This window comes from Notothenia coriiceps, unplaced genomic scaffold (genome assembly GCF_000735185.1).
Source record: "Notothenia coriiceps isolate Sejong01 unplaced genomic scaffold, NC01 NC01_scaffold00037250, whole genome shotgun sequence".
Lineage (NCBI taxonomy): Eukaryota > Metazoa > Chordata > Actinopteri > Perciformes > Nototheniidae > Notothenia > Notothenia coriiceps.
In genome coordinates this window covers 10,328,414-10,354,482 of record NW_011369951.1, presented here as the reverse complement: position 1 = coordinate 10,354,482, position 26,069 = coordinate 10,328,414, and the positions used below count along the sequence as shown (strand labels likewise).

The following is a 26,069-nucleotide window of genomic DNA, read 5'->3' as shown; positions in this document are numbered from 1 at the left end:
CAATCTGCAGCTTGAGGAGGGAGAGGAGTGCGTCTACAAACTGCAACGGGGTTTTGCGAGATCTGGCAAAAGTATTGCGAGATCTCGCAAAAGGTTTTGCACATTTTTTTTTTTTTTCTTCTTCTCCATGTCCCCGAGGGGGCTCCGTACCTATGGATATGCAACGCATGGGATATAATCATAATATATTATTCACAAGATCTTCTGACCACAAACAGTTGAATTGAATTGCACTTGGCTAAATGACCACTAAGCTGCCCTTTTCGAGTTAGTTGTGTGTTATAATATAACAGTATAGGATATTTTAATGTATATATGTTATCATTTTAAATCTGTCTCTTTGTGCAGTCCAGTCCACCACCATGTGTGTTTCATTGTTTTAAAATGTATGCAGTTAAAATCCAGAGGGCAGCTTAATGTCCATGCTGCCTTCACGTAACCTCGGGGTTTTTGGTTCCAACGTGTGTAATAACGACACCGTAGTGCGGCGGTAGTAGAAACCCACAGTTCATAACATTATTTTTTATTTTGTTTAACTATTGTAGTCTTTCTATTCATGTAGTTAAGAAATGTCATTATAGGGGAACTTGTTAACTTTGTCAGACACAGGTGGTTGAACGAATCGGCCTGTGTTAAATGATAAGTATCGCGTTGTTCTGCTTTATTTCAATGTATTTATTGGTTGAATGAGTGCTGTGTATCGTGAAGCATGTAGCGTTTTTACGTCTGAAAGCTTTGACAAAAACTGTTTTAAATTCAAATAGTAAAAGTGAGATCTGTGAATTGTGAGGTTATGGGCAGCAATTGAATGCATCGCTGCGTGGTAAGAACGGGCGGTGCTGCTGCAGCACAGGTACACACTTTGCTTCCTGAACACAGCCAAAGCGGCCTTTTTCACCACTCCTGGATCCAAAAAATCTTACAATTTTAAACAAATCCGCAGCCATGGCGGAGGAGGCTGACAAGGTAGAGACCGCGGACAGCGAGCAAGAAGAGGAAGTGGAGGCTCAGTACGAAGTGGAGCGGATCATCGACATGCGGGTGGAAGAGGTAAAGCTAGCTAAGCTAACTAGCTAACAACATGGTGGCATTGCTATATTCTCCACTCCTGCTGTGCATAGCTCACCTACAACAATATGCAGACACATATTGTTACTTTAACACCTGTCTGCAGTGTATTTCAAGTTCATTTTGATGCATGAAATGGCATTTTCGTGCACATATAGCATCGGGCTTTTTAGCACAACTTCTCCCTTGAGGAGAGCGGACATCGCTCTCCTCCAAGGACGGCCGCCCTGCAAGCTTGCAGTTCTTTTTTATATCTTATGCACATGCATAGCTAAATAAAAACAATTCCCCAGAGTATTGCCGATTTTGTTGTTCATTAAACATATTGCATAGGGAGTTTTCACAGCGGTAAGCACTATAAATTAGCCTAATTCCTGATGTGTATTTACTAACGGCTGCTGACGTTACGCCGTTATTGGCATGACAACAGATCACTAACGTGTGTTTTGAAAGAGAAATGCATCAATGCATGATAATGAACAACACACAGTGGTGTAAAGTAACTAAGTCGATTTACTCAAGTACTATACATAAATGCAATTTTGAGGTACTAAGATGAATATTGGCATGTATTTATTCTTATCATTCAATTATTCTGAAATGGACCAATCTGCAGAATGAGTACTTTTACTTTAAATATATTTTGATACTTTTCTACATTTGGATTGCTTGTAATTTGTATCCCTACTCTCTGGTACTTTTACTTTGGCCTAAGTACTTTTACCACCTAGGCATGTATTATCTTAACATTATGATATTTTATAGAATAATTAAAAAAACAAGTTACTTTTAATAATAAAAGAACACACATTAACCATGGGACAGGTGTTTTATTTTTTCATATTTAATAATAAAGTTAATTGTATAAACCGCTAGAAAGTGCTTCCCAAAAGAAACATTTAAAACACAGAATGAACACGTTTTTATTTAAATGTTTGCATTAGGTTTACAAAGCAACTTGTTCACACTTAAATATAATATATACTCCCAGTGATTAAAAGTTGATGTTTTTCTTACAAACTTTAAAGGATTCTTCACGGTCAACTTGTTTTATTTACGGTCATTTAAACGTTTTCCCCATCTTTCAACACACTCAAATTCCTTTATGAGATTTACAAATAAACATAAGTGTATTCATGCTTGAGGAACATTGTTATTCTGGAATGATTTCACTTAACTGAGCTCTTTCCTATTGTTTTTTTATTTAGTTTTTGCATTTTCATGACGAGAATCAGGAATAAGCAAAGTGTTGATTCAGTAGCAGCTAAATTGTTGTATCCAACTGAACAAAAACTGTATTCATGTTTCTGTCAAAAAATGTACTGTTAAATTCAGTTTCCACATCTCAAGAGTAAGCTATTTTTAAACCTGTAACACATTCACAGTGGCAACAAATAAACAAATCTCCAGCTGCAGAGCCATCCTCACTGAACCATTTATCATTATAAAACTTTAATTATGCAGCATCACTTCAAACACTGACTTAACGCATTTCTTGATCGATTTAAATACACATGAAATTGATGTTTAACAACATATCGTACAGGAGAAACCCATTTTGGCCAAATAGCTGGAGAAAGTGAAAGGAATCATGCTCTGATTTGCATTGTAACCACATAATAAGAACCACAAATTGAAGGCGAATTACCTCAATGACAGATTAAAGGGACTGCTATGTAGGGAGACTTGAGGGACTACTAGAATCTGCTAAATGAGGATCACATGGTCATGGAGGTGGTGGAGCTAATAGGATCCCTAGTGAGTTATTAACACACTTGGCTTAGTGCTGGTCTCCAATTTTTAAAGAGGCTTTTTAGAGCCTCAAGGGGTTTGCGCCACCTGTGTAGAAAGGCTCACAAAAACGGAGGAGAGTGAAAACAAACACATTTAGGAAGTAAGCCTTGCCTGCTGGCAGCTCTACATGAAGATGCAGCCATTAAAACAGACACTTTATGTACTGGTGCAGCGATGCACAACATGGGAGCCCAATGTCATGGATTAGAGTTATAAAGGGCTATACACTAACTGTTTGTGGGTGAAGAAGGTGCACCAAAGCAGACATACTTATCTATGTGTGAAGTAAGGGGGAAGAGGAAACCTATGCATGTTTACATAATAAATGGAACACAATATCTAAAGTCAGTGCTAAGATAATCAATATGATAACTGCACGAATTTGCTATATCAGAGAAAGATTGTTCCTTCAAAGACATGTTTTACCGATTAGTTTTTGGGACATGTCTTTAAATCCATGAGAGATTAAGAACGTTGTTTCACTTAATTACTTTTACTCTTTCTCATTTGATGTATGTTATAGCCTCAGTATTAATTTTGCAGCCCTTCAACTAACCCACCCCCTTTATGAAGACATTGTCCCGGCTAAATAGAAAAATTATTTAAAAATCTTAACGTAAATCGAGATTATTCTTGTTTGTCAAACAAATACTATAACTAGGAGACTTCCTCTGGTTACTCCACAATAAAAGCCATGTTGTTGCACACTTTTTCTCTCTTTTCTTTGATCTCTTGATGGTTGCACTTAATGTTGTCTTTTTAGCCTTTAAAATCTTACTGTTCCACTTTTTCTGCCCAATGAACACTTGTTGACACTGTTATGAAAACTAAAAATGAATGAGTAAAATAAAAATGTCCTCCCTCAAAATACTCAGTTAAAAATGGTATTTAGCTTGTCTGCAATGTTTATCACAGGAAGCCATCATCAGATTAGCTGGTAAACTACTCGGTAGATACATTCTGGCAGCTACCAGCCACCCTGTCAGGTTGATGTTGATTGAATGCTGGAGATTCATATCCCTCTCTTTCTGTTTTCAGGGCGAAGTGCTCTACAGAGTCCGCTGGAAGAACTACTGCTCGGACGATGACACTTGGGAGCCAGAGGCCCACTTGGAGGACTGTCGTGAGGTCCTCTTGGCTTTTAAGAAGAACATGGCTGAGATCAAGATCAAGAAAGAGGCAGAAGCCAAGAAGCCCCCGGTACGTCTAAGTGACTGTCTGCTAAACAGAGTATCACTGATACTATATTCACTGTATTAATAAGACAGGCGTTAGAAACAGCATTTAAGCAATACGGTATTACCCCTAATTACTGATTATGGCTTGTTGGCATGACCAACTGAGATAGATTGTTGAACTCCCCACTGCCAAGAAATGTGTCCAAAACACATACGTAGATATTTATATACCAAATATCTGAGCGAGAATAGATATATAGCTATCCTTTTCAGAAAAACACTGGGTTTTAACCCTTGTGTTGTGTTCCAAAGCTGTTACCGTTCATGGTGTTCGCGGATCAATTTTGACCCATGATTTATCTCAGTCCAAAACACACAAAAATAATTACTATCATCCAATATTGTTTGAACTACATCATAACTAACTTATAATGCATAACCTTACAATCCTGTTGTAATTTAATGTTATGTCCCCAAAACACATTACACCACATATTGCCCATGTGCATGTGTGTGTTCAAGTGTTAGTGTACATATACTTTGAGAAAGGTGGAGGGGCAGAGGGAGGGGAGACCTGGTGCATGTTGCGAAAAATGATTGTTCCAGTGGATGAAGGGGGTGTGGTGTCTAAAGTCAAAGATGAATCTTGATTGGGCCAAATTTGACCTCGAGTCACCCCCAACAATGCTGCTGGGTCTTCCCAGACCCGAACACCAAATTATACGCTTTTTTTTTTTAGAGACCTTCAGACTTGGCTAAAATGGTAAAAATCAGTTTTGTAGTGTTTAAATAGCTGTTGTGGGGGATATCATGAAGCCTTGTTCCGATAACAAACAAAAAACTAGAGCGTAGTTATTATATCATTTTAAGTTGAAACGGGTCACGGGAGACCCGAACACAACAAAAGGATTAAGTTCACTAAGAAGATTATCTGAGAAATGATCAGAGAGTAGACCGTTAGACTTGTGGAGCCCTTTGAAGATTTCAGCCGCTAGTATTTTTTAAATTCATGTTGCCTAAGCTAGACAGCCAAATATAATATCTAAATCTTATTGTGCTTTATCTGTCCTTCTAATAGAAACCTCTGCCTTCAAAGAGCGAATTGTTCGATGCAAACTCAGACATCGACAGTGACAAAGACCGTCCCACAGAGGCACCCGTCAAGAAGAAGAAAAAGATAAGGGTACAGGAAGAAGAAGAAGAAGAAGAAGAACTAAAAGAGGAACTACCTCCAAAGGAGAAGAAGAAGAAGAAGAAAGAGAAACGGAAGGAGCAGTTGAGGCCGATCCCGGCACCAGACACCGACAAAGAGGAAGAAGAAGAAGGAGAGAAAGCCCCGACTCCATCCTCTCCTGCAAAGGAGAAAAAGCCTGATTTGAAAAAGCGTCTGGTTGAATCTGAAGATGAGGACGATGAGCCTGTTCCCTCCAAAAAACACAAGAAGGAGAAGGGAAAAGAGGGAGGGAAACAAAAGAAGGACAAGGTAGAGGAGGGGAAGAAGAGGAAAGGGAAGAAGGACAGGAAGGTGGAAACCTCTGAAGATGAGGCCGCTGCACCGCTGGAGGAGAACCAGAGCGACGGCCCATCAGAGTCCCAGATGGACGACAATGCCTCAACGGATACCGTGACAAAGCCGGCAGAAAAAGCCCGCGTTGACGACAAGTCCAAACTTACCAAGGGGAGGCTGGAGGTGAAGCTGCAGGGCATTAAAGACCTCATCCACGAGAAAAGGAGCAAAAAGCCAGACGCCGCTCAGAAAGAAAGCAGCCTCCAAAAACTGAAGAGCCTCACCTCGAAAGTGAAAGAGGACACCGCTCTGCACTCGGACTCTAGCGATAGCTCCACCCTTCACAAGAAAGCCAAGAGCAAAGGGCAGGAGATCACGCCCGCACCCCCCAAAGCCCCGTCTTCCTCCACATCCTCATCGTCCTCCTCTTCCTCGGTCACACCCGCAGTCGGCCTCAAGTCGAGGGAGGAGGAGGTGGCGGCGGCTAAAGAGGAGCCGTTGGGAGCGAAGGACGCTGCAGGCTCCACTAATCTGTTTGAGAAGTTCCTGTTAAACTGCGAGGCCAAAGACCGCGCCCCCCGCAGGCAGCCCGGGCATCAGACCGCCCCAGAGAAGACCAGCAGCAAACCCACAAAGGTGAAGTCTCTCCCTCTCTCTCTCAAATGGGTTGCATGTTTAATTTGACCAAAGTGCATACACACTTTATCTAATTAACATTTCTGGAAGGTAACATTAAGCCACACATGGAAAATGGAGATTTTCACATCATACATGCTTTTAAGTTCTTTGAAAATTGTCTATTGATAAAAGTTGTATAAATGATTGATTTAGGTAATGAGATGTAACATCACTGCTTGCGTCCTGGGCCTTTATCCTTCATGAAGCTTTCTTAAACATGTAATAATACGCACATTTTGCCGGACGTAGCAACAGAAAGTGCATAAAATGCCTCTGTTCGAAAAACGATATAGTAAAAGTGAATCATTTGGAAGTCAGGAGAGGACCACATTCATATTTTTTTCAGAATAAGCAATACCCTTAGTTGTCATAATTCTGTCAAATGTTTGAACTTCTCATTTACCTTAGTTACCATTCATGTTTGCGCTGTTCTTGCTACTCCGGTGAGTTTACCTCCAAGAACTACAAGCTGTTAACATTGTATTTTCCCCACTTCTAGCTAATAGGAAAGATTGAGAAGATCCCCAAGGCAACCAAAGAGTCTCCTGCTCAGAAAGCAGAGTCCGAGAAGACGGAGAAGAACAAGCAATCGGAGGGTATGCATGACACCGGCACAAAAAAAGACATTTCGTTTTTTATGTCTTGTTTTTTGTGTAAATGCCTTTTGAGGCACTTTGAAGCCCAAGAAATATGACGACTTGTCTGCTGTCCTTTAGCCTCCAGACCTGGCCAGAGCTTTGGCTTCAGCCTGGACAGCGAGGAGAGGGAAGCAGAGGACACTCCAGCAAAGCAGAAGCCTGGAGAAGATTCCCGGGAGAGGAAGGAGAGATCAGAGGAGGCACAGCGGCCCGGCTGGGAGAGGAAGCCTCCTGCAGAGGACAGGAGGAAGAGGAGAGAGGACAGCGAGACCAGGCTCTTCATGGCATGTGACGACAATCAGGACTCCCAGGACCCACCGGGGGGCGCTGACAAATCTGGTATGCATCTGATTGGCCACTGAGAATGTGATCATTGCTGCTTACAAATATCCAATTGTTTTTTATTCATAATGAAACAACAATCTTGTAACTTTGATATGTCCATTTTCGGTTGACCTCAGAATTGAAATAATTCAGAGGTAGGATTTAAGTTGGACAAATGTATGACTTTTAACTTGAACATTTTTTTTTTTTACTTTAACCGAACCATCCAAAGCAAACTTGGACTGTAATACCAATGTCTTGTGAGCTATTTTGGAAGTAAAACGTTTATTATTTAAATCTCTTTATTTCCGAGAGCCTCCTCCTAAACACAGGGCACTTAAACTTGAAAGAACATGGACATTATAAGATGTTATCCTCTCCTGGAAACAACTTTATTTTTTCACCAAAAACTACATTTTACAAGATAACATTGACTTGCAAAACAATGAATCGTTCCATCCCTGCTACAAACACTAACTGAAGTTCGAAGCATATGTAAGGAAGATTTTCAGAGTTGCAGTTTGCAAAGTTTCAAGCTGCCAACTAATGAAGTATCTCTCTCTCTGCATTGTGTGTTTTAAAGACAAGGGCCAAGCCACTTTGAGTCTAGGAATGGACCTGAACCTGGACTGGATGACGCTGGATGACTTCCAGAAACATCTGAACGGAGACGACGAGATCCTGTCAGGTCCTCCATTATCACCCAGTGAGTATTTCCATTCACATCTCAGACACTGGCATTTGAGACGCTGCTGCTGCTATCTAGAAGCAGTCAAGGAGTTTTCAGGAACACATTTATTGAAGGCCAACCGTTGAATATGAACAGTTGAAGTTTCATTACATCTTCCGGCGCAGACTAAAAACTCATCTCTTTCGACTCCACTTTGAGCAATAAAATGACTAACAAAGCTTGTATACTATTAAAGGACTGGCTTATCTAAAGCCAGTTGAGTAGCACTTGAAATGTTTTGGCTCAATGAAAGCTGATGTACTTCAAGTTTGTTTCTTCCTGGTCAAATGCACTTACTGTAAGTTGCTTTGGATAAAAGCGTCAGCTAAATGCAATGTAATGTAAAATGAACTACAAACATAACAGGCCAACATTAAGAACTTCAACAAAAAAGTAATGCTTACATTCCTGCTTATAAAATCATTAAGTAACATTTTAAAAATACCATAACGGTTCTGGTCTGGCCTCATGTTTATTTTAAATTTTTAAAAGATGTTCATATAATTTTTTTTTTTTTTTCCACAATATGTATCTTTGACATCTTCAAATTCCATCTTGTCTCCGTCAGGTGAATTGCGGGAAGCTGTGAAGAGTGGAGATTACATGGCTGTAAAGTTGGCTCTTAATTCCAAAGAGGAGTACAATCTGGACCAGGAGGTATGTTCCTTCGCTTACAAAATGTTTTGTTTTTGTTCATCTTATAAAACAATCAGCTGACCAATCTGCGATTTAAAAAAAAATGTTGTGTTATTTATTTTATTTAGATATAGCTTCTTGATATTTCAAGACAAAACCACATTTAAAAAATGTTACAGCTAGCACCTTGGTGGCCCCCAGTATGTGTGTGAGTGTGTATGGAAGTGTGTGTGTAGAAAAAAAACAAATAAGGTCAAAGACTTGCTCGGCCATGTCATCACCGTACAAAATGTTGAACTTACGTTGAGTTGAACTACATTACATTTTGCTCAAATGGAAGCAAAGTTGTAGAACGGTTTCAGATCCATATCACACGAACAACGGTTGAACAAGAATTGCTTTTGTCCCATGTGCAATGTCCTCACGTGAGACATTTTTTACATTTTTGAGCACAAATCCTCCTATTCATTTTGACTAGAGTTGGATAGATTTTCCGGTTTTGCCGGCCCAATGCGGTGTCAGGCTACTGCTGACAAACCGTTAAAATTTACTGACAAGCTGAGGCGACTGTCAACATGAAGGTGAAATGTCAGTAGCGGTGGGAGAGGGTTAGATCAGCACATTGTGTTTGTTTACTAGTTTTATTTTAAGGTGACATGATACAGCCAAATTGAACTCGAAGAGAAAAAAAAGGCGCTGGATCACTGCGTCTTTGCGCGCCACCATCTTGGATCATCGCGTCAAAAGATGTTCTTTACGACATTGTTTCTGTCTCAGATAAAATCATGTATTTGTGATTTGACTACATTTGAAGACTTATGGAGACTCTTTGGAATATCTGAGGACACCCTAAAATAATTGTACACGTCAAATAGAAATGACTTCATACCGTCACAACTAAAGGATCTAAACAAATAACCCAAACGGCGCTTCTATGAAAAAAAATGTAAACAGTGCACCAAGGAATCTCTCTCTTCAACATTTCAAACCTCAGACTTAACGGTTTCATGTCTACTAATAATTGAATGCTTCAAGATATTCTCAATCACCAACTCCAAATCACCTTCACTTCTGCTACAAACCCAGGTAAGAGTGTGCCATTAAATGTTTTATCAAATTAAATATTTGACATATGTTGAGGGATATTTCAATATTGTGAATATTCTTTTATGTAGCCATTTAGTTTGATTACAATTTTGTTTTTTTTAAGCATGGAAAACTTTGTGGTGGTTAATAAAAGTTCAATTAAACATATCATGTTTTTTGATTACTTTCAACGTGAACTGTATTGTTGTAATATGGGCAGAAGATTATAAAAGCTAACAAGAATCTTCACCAAAGTAAATTGCCCATTGCTCTAATAACACGTGATGTTAGCAGCTAGTGGAGTTGTACATTGATAACTTGGACACTTTATTCGTTCAACATTATTAATTCATGATGATATGTACACATTAGAGACTGTTGTGTCATCTTTCCTTGCAGGTAACCCAACAATGGAAGAAGACACTGAAAACATGAAGTATTGGGACAAGATGATCTCTATGAAGCAGGTACTTACTGTATATGCTCTCAGATGTTTCATAATCATTAGCATAACACAACATGTGCAGCCAGCATGCACCAGTACTATCATTTAATCAACATTATATATATATATGTGTTTTTTTTACATCTTAAAATGGCTGAACACCATTCAATTGTTTTGCATCTGTACCTAGTCACCCATTTTTTTTATATTATACTGGAGGAAACTGCTATGCTAAGCCTAAAAGCTGTTCATAACATAAAAAATATGTTTTCTTTAAATGCAAGAATTCAATGTAGGTCTAGCGTCAGTGCCTATTCTGTTCACTTCATGTAGCATTTCATCCAACATGCCATGACTACATATACTTGGTTAGACATTTACAATATCAAAATGCTTGATCCAATAAAGCCATTAACTGTTCTCGAATGGGTCACATGTGGTTTTTGTACTGGAGACTTGAGAGGTGTCAAAGGGTCTTTTGTTACCGATGTTGGTCTAAAAGTGATGTGTGGCCATCACATTGACTTGTGTTTGAATGAGCCTGGATCTTGGTGGGGCATAGCCAAGGTGCTTATGCGTTAAAAAGCATTTGAAAATGTGCAAAGAATGTTTAAAAGACGGTACCAAAAACGAGTTGCCTGACTTTCAAACCTATGAAGAGCCAAAATTCAAACTAAAATATACGTTTATTTTATTTATCCCACATTGAATGGGTCTGTGCTTTAGGTTCACTCTGTAAATTATACATGGAATCTGATTTGGCAATGAGTCTTACATATACTTGTTCTCTTGCAGGCTTGTACTATTGGTGAGGCGAGGTCATTTGAAGGCGAGAGGAGCTTGATTGAAGAGAGAAGTTCGGGTGATGCTCTTAGGTTGACTTCTGACCTTGACAGTGCCAGAAATTACGAGGGTACTCAAAGAGTAAAAGAGAATTCCCCACAAGGTATGGAGGTAGAAAGAATGCCAAGCTGTTCTGCCAGTATAAATGCTGAGCAAGTGACATTCAGGGAACATGAACTGGTCCCAAATGGTGAAAAGGATATAACGGAATCAAAAAGTGCTGCTTCTGATTCTGCTGCCAAGCAGGAAAGTCAAGGAAAGGAAGACCAGAAGCAAACACAGGAAGACGAGATGTCAGAGGACGCAAATGGTTGTTTTACAAGTAAAATGAGTTTGAACTTTGCTCATTCAGATAACACAAATGCAGAAGGGATGCTTACAAGAAACGATGACAATACAGAACAAAATGGCATTGCCCCTGAGGACTCAAATGGCTCAAGTGATGAGGCAGAGGCAGGTCAGACAGATGGTAAAGATACATTTCGGTCAAGCACAAAGGAGATTCGTAAAAGGCGACCATGGCGTCGCAGAAGATATGTGGAGAGAAAACAACCAGCACGATCCAGTAAGAGAGTTATTCAGTTCACTCCTGCTGTGGATGAGGAAAAAAAAGAGCCGGGTAAAAAGCACTTCTGTTTATATTGCAAAATCGCTTATACCCAACTTGCAAAGCACTTGGAAAGAAGGCATGCAGAGGAAACAGATGTTACCCATGCAATACACTTTCCCAAAGGTTCCAGAGTTAGACAGAGTCTACTTGACCAGATTCGAAATAAAGGAGATTATGAACATAATTGCCAAGTTCTCAAAAGTGGCGAAGGGGAAATTGTCACCAAGAAACAGGTTAAAAATCCCAGCATATCAGTACGTGACTTCCTTCCTTGCCAGCACTGCTTTGCTTTTTATCGCAAAACAGATTTATGGAGGCATGAGCGGTCATGTAAGGCCAGAAAGGGAGATCAGAAATCTTCTGATAAAACTAAGAAAAGCAGAGTCCATAGTGCTGCATCCCGCCTGCTTCCAATGTCAGAGTTCTTAATTGGTGGTTGCGAGGAAATCATCCACATCATGCATCAAGATGACATTTCAAGGCATGTTAGAAACGATCCCCTTATTTGTAAATATGGAAATGCATTGTCTGCCAAGTATGACCATGACAAGTCTCAGTTTGCTTATATTGCACAAAAGATGAGGGAATTAGGTAGATTTGTGGTCGCTGTAAATGAGCTTGATGGCAGCGTAAAGTACCTGCATGAAATATGCCTTCCATCCAGATTTGGATTAGCCATTGAAGGGGCCAAAAAACTAAGTGGCTTTGACCCCAGTTCCAGTAAGTTTAAAACAATTTCCCTCGTCTCCAAGATTCGCTACTCTCTGAAACGTGCTGCAGAAATAGCTTTTGGGGAAAGCCGCATGACAGAGGACAGTGAAACAGAAACTGAAGTAAGAAAGTTCATACAACTTCTCGATACAAAGTGGAGTGAGTGTTTTTCTCGCAAAGCTCTTGCATTATCCCAAAAGCAAGACGTTAAGAAAGTGGAAGTAGACAAATCAACTGTGACGGAAGATCTGATGAAACTCCACACGTTTATCACGGGGGAAGAAGAAGAAGCAAGGAAGGAGCTGAAAGAAAGTCCTAATTTGTCAACTTGGAAAAAGCTCAGCGAGGCCACCCTTGCAGATGTGTGTTTGTTCAACAGAGGACGGGTAGGAAATATTGGTAGATTGCTTTTGCAAAGTTACGATAAGAAGAGTTGTGGAACATTTATGCCCTCTGCAGATCAAATTAGAAAAAGCACTAAATTGGAGCTGGACCTTGGTAGCAGTTTCACCAGATTAGAACTAGAAGGTCAGTTCGGGAGGAACATGCTGGTTCTGCTCACGGAGAAAATGGTTTCATCAATCGATTTACTCGTTGAAAATAGAGAACAAGCGGGCGTGTCAAAAATGAACCCATACCTGTTTGCACGGACTGAAGGTCCGTCCTTCATCAGAGCATTGGATTGTTTCCGAAGGTCTGCAATGGAATGTGGAGTAAAAAACCCTGAAGCCCTTCTGTCCTCATCATTAAGAGAGCAAATTGCCCTTTGCTGGCAGCTCATGAGCCTGAGTGAACACGAAGTGGATCAAGTATCCAAGATGTTGGGAAGCAGTAGCCAGGAGTGTTACAGTCTCTCAAAAAATGCATTACTACTGGAGGAAATGAGCCAACAGCTTCTCAAAATGGATCGAACGCTTCCATCAAGTCCACCTACCAATGCAAGTGACGGTGAGTACCTTTTGCATTAATGTGTTCTTTGATTTTCAAGGGCTCAAAGTATTGGTGTTCCAATCTGTATTTAACCTACTACACTGTATTTATCAGTAGATTGACCTGTGATCACTTCCAGAACTTGACAGTTAATTCGTGAACAACAATTGACAGTCTTTACTTTTCATAGCTTAACTGCCTTTTTTGTTTTAGTTTTTTAACTAGAAGCCTTCGCTTTTTCTTTTTTGAACCACCAAATCACCTTTCCTTTGGCCTCTGCATTACGTTTCTAACAAACAGGGTAAAACAATGTTGGCTAAAAGCTAGTCAGTCGCCTTAAGGTTAGAAAGTAGGCCACAGTTTGATCAAATGTTTTGCAGATTGCCTAGGAAGACATTGAAAGTAAGCCACCGCAGAGGGTCCATCTTGTCAGAAGCTTTTCTGCTCGGAGTTAAAATGATTTAAACTAGGGCGCTCAGACTCTGAGGTGCATAAGAAAACAAGACACCCCACGCTGCTAAAAAGCACTCTAACAAATACTCCAGAACAATCAACTTCAATCATACAAACAATAGCCAATTAAACAAAATCTTCCATTTTCTAAGATCAGGAATGAACGGTCAAGCTCTTGAGTCTATCACTTCAAATGTAGAGACTAATGCATTCTTTATTTCCTTTGTTTAACCATGATACACTTTATCTTTTTAGGAACTGTAGAGAAGCCTGCCTTAAAGAGAAGACCCTGGAGTGAGTGGGAGCAGGCCGCAGTGAAGCGTTACTTGGGTGAATTTATCACAGAGTTAAAGGTTCCAGGCAAAAAAGAGTGCAATGCTTGCATAGCTGCTGAACCAGATCTTTGTGGGAGATCTTGGACCGACGTCAAAAACTACGTACACAACACACTACAGACAATACGGAGGAGAAGTACCCACCATAAATCTGACGGGAGTTTAACTGAGAGTTCAAAAGGTGGAGTCCAAAACACAGAGAAAGATTTGGAAGACTCGAACGTTGTGTCTAATTTGACAACAGTGAATCTAGATCATCTGACTGAAAGCGGTTGTATGACAATGGCTCCAACCAATTTCTCCCAGGAGATGACTTCAACGTATGCTTCCTTATGTTCTACTAGTGCAGACATGAACCTTACAAGTCAACAGTTGATTTCAACTTTCACACCATTAAACGCTACTGATACACAAGTGGTTCCTACATTTACTCCACACAACAAAACAAATGCACTAATGCCTCCTGCATACACATCGGAGAACAACATCATAATGCCGTTGTCCCCTTCTTATACACAGAATGCCACAAGTATGTCAGCATCTTCTGTGTATACACCACAGGACAATACAGGTTCAACCATGATTCCTCATTTTAGCACCTTTACTGTCCCCAGCACTTCAATGGTTCCTACATTCACGCCATTGAACACAATTGCACCCATGGCCACTGCTTTCTCACCAATAAATGACAGAAATAGGCCAATTGTTTCTTCTTTCACACCTTTGAACCATGTCAGTACACCTGGGTACCCCACAGGATCACCACCTAGGGCTCCTACAACTGCTCAGGTTGTCCCAACAGTCCATAGAACGGGTGTTTCTGACAGAACACCAGTTGGACAAGAAAGTGGGTCAAGTGCAGGAGGACAAGTCAGTCCAGCTGACAAGCCTCCAAAGAGAAACAAGAGGTTGTGGAGCAAGGAGGAGCAGGATGCTGTGAGGCATCAGATGGGAGACTTCTGTACACTTGTGAAAGTGCCAGGCAAAAAGGATTGTGATGCATGTTTAGCTGCCGAACCTGCCTTAAACAGCAGAACATGGAGGGATGTCAAGTATTTTGTACATAACTCAATTCAGTCATTTAAAAGAAGAGGGCATGTTGTGGCCTGCAAACCAAGTGAAGGACAGGAACCAGAGACACAAAATAATCCACACACGGAGTGGGATGGTCCTGTGTATATGTCCCTGTAAATATTTCAAATGGACTTCCAAAAAAAACAACTAAGTGATTTTAGAGGCGTGCGAGGGCTGTAGCTTTTACCTTAATAATTCAGCAGTGAATTGGTGTCTGCCCTGCCTTTCTTTTAGTCACATTTTTGTTTAAAGTTCAAAGTATTCAGAATCATGTCCATTGGTACTGTTGCATGACTATACGCTAAATGGGTCTAACTAAGGACGTTTGTACTGTAGCTTTGGCTTTAGAAAAAGGCTGATGGTAATGTTTTGATATGGTTAGATTACATATGTGACACAGTCAATTATGTACCTCTGTCAAGTTGTCCAATCATCACGGGTTTGATCTCTGGAATGTGCTCTAATTTAGATGTGTGATCATCTAGTAAATGTAAACCTAATTTGTTCCAGGATTTGCCACCTGCAATTAGTCACTGGCTTTGGGATGAAGGAACTGTGGCACCTAAACACGCTATGATATGTGAAACTGAGCAAAGGTAGCCTCAGTGAGACATTTCCAGAGGGATTTTTACTCTTCTTTACGTCAATACCTACTGAAACACCTATCTTTCTGCTTGTACTGTTTTCAGTAGCGTTTTTATGGATTTTGATGATCATAAAACAAATTGAAAACCTACCAGCAGTATTTGCATCCAGTCCCTCCAACATGATAGATGTGGGTAGATTTGCTTTACATAATTCCCAAATGCCTGCCCCAAGTGTACCGTGTTCTTTCTTTAGCCAGTAGCCTATATTGTAGATGGCCCCTGATAGCCTGCAGCAGTAATCGCATACCTTCCCTGCTGATGTTAGAGAATTAGGAGCTCCATGTGTATACCTCTCACCTAATCATGAATCTTGTTAATAATGTTTTTTCATGTTTTTAGTTTTGTTGTATGTTTATTAATAAGCTGCTGTAAGCTTTGGTTGTTGTATTTTTGTATCACTACAGCAACGGTGCGGAACATTTGAGTATTTTATCATACTTCGTATACTCTGATTTGAGGTTTATACACTACATTTGTCTAAGATGTATTACTTCCTTTTAAGCTTTTACTATCTGGATATTGATATCTAGTAGCCAAAATCAGATTGCCTTAAATAAATGTATAACCAGAATAAAAATGAGACAATTTAAAAAAACAACTTTGATTCCCAATGGATAACATTAAAGGTCAAGTAAATTAATATAGTCGTTATCACCTTTGACTGAAAGACGGTGTTTTATTTGCCCACAAAATACACATTTAATTTTTAAGCTGAACTTTGTTCCTGTCAAACACGTACCATGTAGTAGGTTTGAAGCAGAATACTGAACACAGGTTCAACCTGAAATCCACATTGTCAATAGCAGATTGCTGGTCACAAGCCACATTTCAGTTTAAATCATTGTCACTGTAGTGTTTATTTGCCATTTAAAGGTTTAAATCTGATGTTTGGTCTGGTCAGTCGTGTCTGTCCTTATTAGGACACCAGAAAAGAACATGCCTTCTGCAGTCTTTCTTAAAAATGTCTTTGTGATCAGGAAGCTAAAGTTATGGTTTAGACTTTCAGATTGCACCAAGGCTGTTTGTGTGATTCTGAATACCAACTGTAGTGAATATGTTTTAGAGTAACCATTTTTTTTTACCCAAAGCCCTGAGTCAGACAAACAAAACCTTGACTGAGAGCCCTATCATGTGACCCGTGTTAGCTCATTCACACCAACGGCTAACATGTTTTCCTTGTATAGTTTTTGAAAGTTGCGGTATACAGTAGTGTCTACAGATGTTTAATTTTCATTCAGACGCTACACTTGCTGTTTGGTGTTGCAAAGCAACATTTCCCTGTATAGTTATAACTTCCTCTCATTGTCATTGTATGAATACACTGTGCGTTTTACTCTTCATCCTGTTGTAATTATGTTGCCTTCTCCTAATGCTTATGATCAAGTACTGTAAGGAACTTATAACCCCAGCTTGTACAATAAAATGCTTCTTGACTTAAACTTTAAAGAGTTTGTTATCAAAAAGACTATGTGTTCAAAAAACAAGTGTAAACATGCTATCATGCTAGTGAAAGGCAGGTATAATGTTTTGCCATCTTCATGATCTTGTTTAGTGTGCTAGCATTTGCCAGGATTCGTAGGACTTGTGTCTTGGTAAGTATGAACGTTTGTATAAAATGTTGTGCCAATCCAATGATGATAAATGTAAAGGAAATTATTGAATATTTGTACCTGCTTGTGATGCTAAAGGACAAGCCTTGATGACCTAAATCATTACAATTTATCCTCAGGGGACCTTTACTGTCGCTAATTAATTACGCTGCAATTCATCAAATAGTTGTCAAGAAATGTCATTAAGAAATTTGAGTACAAAAGTAAATAAAATCACACAAACATTTGCTGACCCAAGTTAAAGGGTCAGGGTTGTCACCTCAGGGAAAGAAGATTTCCCCCACCCCCGCGCGCGCGCTCCTGCAGTTGCTTCCCCTGTGTGTGTATAAGGGCATGCAAGTCAGGTTAGACTAGACTTAATTGCCTAACGAGATGAATGAAACGCGTGTGAATGTTTGTTTTCTTGTCTGTCGACCTCTCCAGAGAGTACCAGGCTGCTTGTTATTATTTATTTTTTAAATGGAATTTTTTAAAAGAAAAATAACTTTTTGAATGATTTTGATTATTTAAAATAACAATATCAGTGAAAAACCGTAACACTTATTTTACACTTTTTATGCACATTTGATCAAACTTGAATTTCCACCAAAGGATTAATGTAAAATTATTTAAAAACGGAAATTGATTTAGAATTTTATAAAGCAAATTTGACCCATTATGTCATGAATGTGAAAAGAAAAAAAGCCATAGTCTATTATAAATCTTAGATGGTGGTGAGTCTCCGTCCAAAACGAGATTAAGATTAAAATTGGGATATATTTATACCTCAAAATCCATCTCTTTTAGTTACATCTAAGTGATTCCCCCTCTCCAGCTGTTACACAATTGAAAACTTGCTAATTAAAAATCCACAGTTGCCGATTGCCCACATACGTCTGTGACATGTAGCTCTATATTTGTCTGTTGGTCCGCAGGATAGCAGCGGCATGTCTCTGAGCATGCTGGCAGCAGTGGGGGGGCAGGACGACATCCTCAGGCTGCTGATAAGGAAGGGGGTGAAGGTGAACGGACGACAGAAGAACGGCACCACAGCGCTGATGCACGCTGCTGAAAAGGTAACGGTGCATTTGACCTCAAATGAGAATGTTTCTATGAAGCTATCAAAGTCAACTTTATTGTCAATATTCCAGTTTGTGTGTACAGACAGAGAGATCGAAATACCGTTTCCCACAATCCCAAATATAAAAACAAATGTATCTAAAAATATGTGTGCAAATATTTATATATATATAACACAGAATCAAAGACACATTTTTACATGTGCGCACATTAAGACCTAAATAAAAACACAACAGTCAATATATACAAAATAACAGTCACTTCAATATTTGAGAATGTGCATTGGTGCAGCTATATTTCATTTATAACTTTTCCATCCAGAACTGGAGGAGAATAAAGATTAGACTATCATTCATAAGTTGGCCAGAGACACAACTCCAAATGAATCATAATGCTGCCTCTTGTCCATAAGCCAAGGTTTTGATCTTCAGAAAGTGATGGAAGAACATGAATCTGATTTAGGGATAATCGCATTTATTTTTAAACTGTTGACTCAAAATACACACATGCGCACACAACAGCCAAACTTGCAGAATCATTTCATTACCCAAAAAAAGTTTTATTTTCATCTTCCCGAGCAGTTTTCACACATTTCAGAAAATGTGTTGGCGATCGTATTAACATCATCTGCCGTCATCACTTTTTGGGTGTTTTTTCACACTTTTTCTCCTTAATCTCTATCCTCTGTCAGAACTTTCTGACAACCGTTGCTATCCTGCTGGAGGCGGGCTCCTGCGTCAACGCTCAGACACTCAGTGGGGAGACGGCCCTGATGAAGGTAATGCTGCATTTCACAAATAAACACACACACACCTCAGAACAACTAAAACAACCCAAGTTGGACCGTTTACACCACACATCAGTCTCAAGCAACATCGACCACTATTTAAAAGTAATTTAAAAGCTTGAAAATATAATTCTTAAAATCTATTATATGCCTATAAAAGTCTTACATGTAATATAGGTCCTTTAGAAATGTCAATTGTTAAGCATACATAGTCGATTATTAATAGTATTATTACTGATTGCAATCAAAGTCTCAAAACCAGATTGATTGAAATGTGTTTACATGTAAGGTAAAGGTGATGAGACGAGAACAAGAATATTTGTGTTGTTCTTTACGTTTGTATTAATTTCTTTTCATACATAATGAAATAGTTTACGCCAATAATCCGTCCATACATTTTTTACAATAGAACATTTTTAAATTAAATAAATAAAAATAAAGACCAGAACAAGAATATTTCAGGCTCTTGTACTCAGTTATTATTTAGTGGTAAGATCTGTAAATGGGACACAGGCTGCTTCAGTAAATATTTCCTCTCCTTCACTGCAGGCTTGCAAAAGAGGGAACGCTGACGTAGTGCGCCTCCTGCTGGAGTACGGAGCGGACTGCAACATCATGTCCAAAACCAAGACCGCTGCCATGTACTTCGCCAAGCTGGGCAACAACCTGATGGTGTGCGACCTGATCAAGGACCACGTCAGCATGTGAGTCAAACATTAGAATACTGTAATGATTCCTGGTGTGTCACAAAGCACTATGTAAGATAATACACTATGTATTTTCCCCATAATGACCAAGTCGCTGCACATTATCCTGCTTATTACATGGCCACGTTCTCAACAAAGTAACCATATGACTCCCAATATTAATTTAAATGCTTTTATGGATTTAGAATTTTTTTTTATTGATTTAAAAAATACTTATATGTATTGGTTTAAATTGACATGCATCCACTAAGAAAAATAGTCCGTTGTTACCGTTTGAAAAACGTAGCAACGGCAGGAAGGCAGAGATTTTTTATTACAGATTTGAAAACATCGTTGCTTGCTTTAAAAGTAGCACAATTAATTATGTCAAACCTTGGAAAGTGTCTAGATATCCCTGCCCTACTGCCGAAGTAACTGGCAACTGAATATGTTTTGCCGTTTGATGTCCCCTAACTAGCAGCTGTTTTAAAGAGTACCTGACCTCCCTTTATATTAATAGAACAATAATGTCATTGTTAGCTAATGAATGTTTCCATGCTGAACAACGGCAACATGACAACGTTTCCATTGGTCCCTCTTCTTTAGAGAAGACCAGGAAATGATGGATACACGGATCGTGTTCAAATCAATAGGCACGCAATGACTCTAAATAATAATGATCACGCCACCAAACACACATTCAAACTAAAGGAACCAGCCTGTTTGGGAAATGTAAGAATTAGAAAGTACAGGTATTTGGGTTCAACATGTAAGAAGTAGAAAGTACAGGTGTTTGAGTTCAAGTAGTGGAGTAAAGTACTGACACCAGAAAAATGTACTTAAGTACAGTAACGCAGTATTTATACTTCACACCTCTGGCTTTACCAGGTACATTATGTTACAAATGAAATAGAATCCCTTCATTTTGGTGTGTTCATGATGTATTTTGTCCGTAAAGTGACGGTTTGTTTCTGTCTCTCAGGCTGGCCAGTGTAGCGGAGGACGCCATCAGAGCGTACTTTGAGTCTCGCCTGGTGCTGCTGGAGCCCGTCTTCCCTCTCGCCTGCCACCGGCTCTGTGAGGGGCCCGACTTCTCGCTGGAGTTCGGCTTCAAGTCACAGCCACAACAAGAGGGTAAAACACACCCTTTCATTTGGAGGTTATAAAGTGATGTAAAAAGCAAACCACTACCTTCATTTTGAACTGATATTGCGTTTAAGATCAGGTTTTCAGAGAATTTAGAGTTGGTGTGTGTGATTTTTTTTTATTGTATATTATAGACCACACAATTGTGAATATTGATCTATGATTTCTTCTCAATAGGATAAGACGAGACATCATCTTATTGATTTAGCACCCATTTGACATATTCATTTCTATGCCTCTCTAGACCTCCATCTTTTTTATCCTTACTAAATGTTCCTCTCCCACAATACCTCTGTCCTTCTTCCCCTGCAGGCTCGGGCATCCTCCTCTTCATCTTCCACGCCAACTTCCTGAATGAGATCACGGCGCGGCTCTGCGGACCCTGCAGCGTTCACGCCGTCGTGCTCAACGACAAGTTCCAGCTGCCCATCTTCCTGGTACAGTAGCTGCAGGAGGATCAGAATGACTTACACCTGCACTAACACCTTAGAGCTTTGCATGCATTTAGTTCCCTGTTACTGTAAATTAATAGTTATCTTTCCACATTTCTTTATAGGATAGTCACTTCATCTACTCCTTCAGCCCGGCTCCAGGCATCAACAGACTCTTCATTCGTCTAGCAGAGGCGCCAACAGCCAAGGTGACACACATTCAGAGACACAACACAACACACACACACACACAATTTGAATCATGCTCATGAAACTGTCTGCTCTCTATAATTGTGTGACTGTAGTAATTACAGAATTGTTATGTACTCTCGAAAGCTGCAATAAAGTAAAAATGGTAGAAACAAGTGTCTGAAAGTGTGAGCTACGTTAGATTAGCGTTCTTGACCAATCAAAGTCCAGGACACGAGACAGAAGCTGTGTATTTAGCCAATTTTTGTGAAAATAGTGTATAGAGTGTAATGTCATAGAGAAGTGAATAATGCTCCAGCTGTTATTTGGAGTTTGTTTTATGGACATTGTATACATCATTGTTATTATGTATAATTCTTAGAGGCTAAAAAGGGCCAAGTCTTATTGGTATGAACCGTTTTTGTTAACTGTTTCTTATATCGTTCTTCTTTCTGCAGGTCAAGCTACTCATCTGCGCGTACAGAGTTCAGCTGCCATAACGCCCCCTCTGGTCACCAACACACACACACACACACACACACACACACACACACACACACACACACACACACACACACACACACACACACACACACACACACACACACACACACACACAGAGGAGGAGATCGTTGGGATCTCGTCACCGTGAAGTGAAATTAGAAGCTGGCTTTCCTCTGACGTCAGTGTCAATTCCCAAATTGATGACATTTGAATCCAGTCCGCACTACTGCTCCATCTTATCCAACACTGAGGATCTCCACAGTTCAAGTAGAGCTTGATAAAAATCCCGTCCATTTGTTGGTGGAATCATCGCTACTCGGTCAGAAACTCCCTCCTCTCTCTTTCGAGCAACTCCCCAAAAAAAGAAAGCCCCTCCGCGGGTCGTGCCTTTCCCAGAGTTCTACTTGATGTCAGCGTGGATATGATAGATGTGTGTGTTTGTATAACTAGCCTGTGTGCAGATTGAGAATGTTTGTGGGTGCTTCAAGAGGGGATTTCCCGTCACTTTTGTTTCCATTTTGTAACATTTTCAATGGTCCATGCTTTCCCACTAATGTTTTCACTTTACTAAGGACTTAATTCGGGATATTCACCTGTGGATCAGTGTTGCCCTTGCAGAGGGATTTATCAGTGTCAAAACTCTATAAAGATTTGTTTTTGCAGAAATAGAACTGCTTTATTCAACTCACATTTATTTGTACATTTCTACACCCAAATGTGGTTTTCATTTGATGTCATATTTGATGCCAGCCTTAATTTACAACAGCCGTTTGTTTCCCAGTATCCACGACCAGTTTTCCATCACATGCTATTATCACAAACACTGACTTACATTTCCTGATCAACACATAATTTATGTACATCCTTAAAATGGGTTTGATCCCCCTCTTCCAACCCAGTATCTCATTTGCAACCCTTTTCAACAGGTGAATCCCCCAGAATGAGGTGATAGAAGTGTTTTTTTTATGAATGAAGAAAGAGTCCTTTTGCCTTCCATGCACAGAGTTCCTGTTTTTATATGTTCTGGTTTGTACATACTTTATATAGATATATTCATATATACAGTTATTCAAATGTCATCTGATGACTGCTAATGTTTAGTTGCTTTTTGTATGTGCCCCTGTAGGAGAGGCTTAAGTTATTTAGTGCGTACAGTCAAACGCTATAAGGGCTAAACCTTAGATCAACCACCCTGCTAACAAAAGTTAGGAGGTTTTAATTGTTAGCAGCCTTTTAGTTTCCGATTATTTGAGACATTTTTACCAAGTGTTTCCATGCTAGATGGACACACTTGGACTCTGACGATCATTTTGTAAAAATTCGAACCTAAATGTGAGAATTCGTCTTATTTTGAGCAGTGTGATTTATGAACTCAGCTTAGGTCAGCATATTGTCTTTGAAAGATTTGAACAATGCTGTTAAACTGTGTCGGTGTTCTGTCTGTCTGCAGTGCTAAATGAACCACTGTTTTTGTCAGAAACACAAAACGGATGAGCCCTGTCGATGCTTTCCTTGATATCAAGAGTTTTCACCTTGTCTTGTCAAAATTAAAAACGTTAAGAAGAAATAAACCCATTTGTACTATTTTCCGTTTTTTACCAACCAACAGCTTGATGCCAACTTTGTACATCTTGGCCTCAGAGTTTATAGTCCATAGATTGAAATGGCGTGCGTCCTGTTCTGTGGTGTTGTCTCAATGAAAACTTTAAAAATGTAAGAAACATAACTACTGAAGTTACAGCTAGCAGAGACAATGTTGACACCTGTAATCAATGCTGTTTCAATAATGTAATGCAGATAAACATGTACGATTTTTTTATGTTTACCTTCTAGTATAAAAACTCTGAATGTATTATGAATAAAGGGCAGCCAGTCGACATACAGCACATCATCCAGGTGGCTATAGTTTGATACTTTAATACCCTAACTTTGTATCACTGCAACCTGTTTTTATACCTTTCTATTCATATTATTCTCATATATTTCTCTATAGAGGTGCCTACTTCGTGTTTACCCAACGTCACAGCTCAATGTAATATTAACAAGCATATGGCGGATGCTCCAGAAACCTGAGCTGTATAAGAAATAACAGCCATTCATCTGCCATTGTTATTGTTTTTTTGGTTTAAAGAAAAATTATCAATATGAAAGTGCATCATTTTCATTTTTTTCTGCACTTTAAACTGCTGTCCTCTGCTTTTGTATGCTTATTGATTTACCCAATGCATGGAAATGAATATAAGTCAGTGGACCCCGGGAAGAATAGCCAGTGCTCATGCTAGTGCTAATAGGGATCTTAATAAAGAAAAGACAGAAAGTTACTCGTGGGAGGAAAATCCATAACTAAACCTAAAGCTTTCAAACACACAATATAACATACAGGACTTGTAGCTGAGATAACACTTGTTAAACAATTGCTTGTTTAAAAGCGATGTGAACAGTTTTATGAGAACAAGTGGAGACAACCCTACTACTATTTTAGCCAATCCTCCATCACTCCTTAACATACTCAACCGTCTCGCTTTTAGAATATGCTGTACACATATTTTACTTCTACAAATATCCGGTTGTGAATGACCCTGCAAATGGACATGTAGCCTACTGTGTGTGTGAGAAAGGTCGATCAAAAATGTTGTTTGTACAGAATACTGCAGCCAGTCACTGCTTTAACTTAAAGGTGGGGTAGGTAAGTTTGAGAAACCGGCTCGAGATACACTTTTTGTTATATTCCATGGAATGCTCTTAACATCCCGATAGCAATGCCTTTGACAAAAAATCCATACAAAAATGTCATCTGTGGAAGCCGGCCCGGCTAAAGTAACTGGATGGTCTACCTGCCTGTCAGCCTTCCATCTGTGCACAAACTTATTTCGTGCCCTGATGTTCGTGTGTGTTGGAGGAGGGGCTCTGTAAGGAAGTGGCAGATTTTTTCCGGCTGTGTATTTTCAAATTCGAGCGCACTCGTGCTGGTTTCTCCAAAATGACCTACCCCACCTTCAAGAATGTGTTTTATCATGGGTTTATCCTAAGTAAAAACGTGTACATACATTTCAACACTGGTTTCTCTGCCTGCAACAATTCATCATGTGGTAGGGGAGAAGGGGGTACGTTGAGCCAGCGGGTAAATTGAACCACCCCCTGTAACCAGGCAACGCCTTATAGTTGTGACCAGAAATTATGCAAGCTCCTCCCATTTCTCATTGCCTGTGAAAGAGAGATGCTGGACTGGTAAGTAAACATTTTGACAAAAAAACGTTTTTTGCTTGTCAAAGTAAATGTTCTAGATGTCAGTTATATCGGCTGTCATGTCAAAAAAAATGTATCCAGGTTTAAACACATATATTGTATATGTTGATGTGTTGGCAGCGTATTTCACCATGTGAATCATTAAGCTAAAGATGACTCTGAATTTTAATGCTAGGCTATTTTTTCTAAAATGGTGGCTATGGGGTAAAGTGAACCATGGGCCTTGGGGTAAGTTGAGCCAGTTTTTCAATGGAGAAATGAATGAAAGTAGGCCAAGTTGATAATAAGAGCTCATTGTAGGCTACATTTAAAGTTGAATTTACCCTGTGTTTGATTGGTAAAATGTACGAAATTGTATCACCATTTGTACGATTACTTTTCCTTTTAACATGTTAAAAAAAAAATCAATCAATTCAATGGAAATTTATATTAAAAAGATTTGAAAAACTAAACTTGTATTTGGTTTATTATTTATTGTTTATAATTGCCTTTAAGATTTTTTGTAGGTATGCCCAGGTTTGAACAGGTATGCCCAGGTTTGAACAGTGGTACAATTTACCCCCTGACCTGGATCAATTTATCCCTAAGCCGGGGCAAGTTGAGCCACAAGACCACTTTATTTTTAGAAGTCATATTTTCACTGCCCTTGATCAAATATTAATTATTATCATTGCCATTGATAGGAGACATCCTGAATTATAGGTGTGTGCTTTCATTTTTACTA

At 39.4% G+C, this 26,069-nt stretch overlaps 1 protein-coding gene and 1 long non-coding RNA gene across 3 annotated transcripts in view; one reads left to right on the top strand and one right to left on the bottom strand.

The window, feature by feature from the left end:
• Window positions 1-785: 785 nt before the first annotated feature.
• On the top strand, window positions 786-23,666 carry mphosph8 (M-phase phosphoprotein 8). 2 transcript variants are annotated; one of them, XM_010796250.1, is made up of 14 exons: window positions 786-1,050; window positions 3,901-4,062; window positions 5,119-6,183; window positions 6,725-6,821; window positions 6,942-7,202; window positions 7,771-7,893; window positions 8,486-8,574; window positions 18,212-18,352; window positions 19,048-19,134; window positions 19,693-19,847; window positions 20,812-20,963; window positions 21,288-21,412; window positions 21,532-21,615; window positions 22,054-23,666. In XM_010796250.1, the coding sequence occupies exons 1-14, from the start codon at window positions 946-948 to the stop codon at window positions 22,093-22,095; spliced, it is 2,688 nt and encodes an 895-aa protein (XP_010794552.1). In that variant the 5' UTR covers window positions 786-945; the 3' UTR covers window positions 22,096-23,666. The 2 variants fall into 2 exon arrangements, with proteins under 2 accessions (XP_010794552.1, XP_010794551.1); XM_010796249.1 differs by lacking the exons at window positions 18,212-18,352; window positions 19,048-19,134; window positions 19,693-19,847; ... (2 more) ...; window positions 21,532-21,615; window positions 22,054-23,666 and adding exons at window positions 10,880-13,196; window positions 13,887-17,067.
• Window positions 15,895-26,069, bottom strand: part of LOC104966907 (uncharacterized) — a 19,175-nt gene continuing 9,000 nt past the window's right edge. The window contains exon 3 of the long non-coding RNA XR_800696.1: window positions 15,895-15,906. This is a non-coding gene — a long non-coding RNA (uncharacterized lncRNA). The remainder of the gene's footprint in view (window positions 15,907-26,069) is intronic.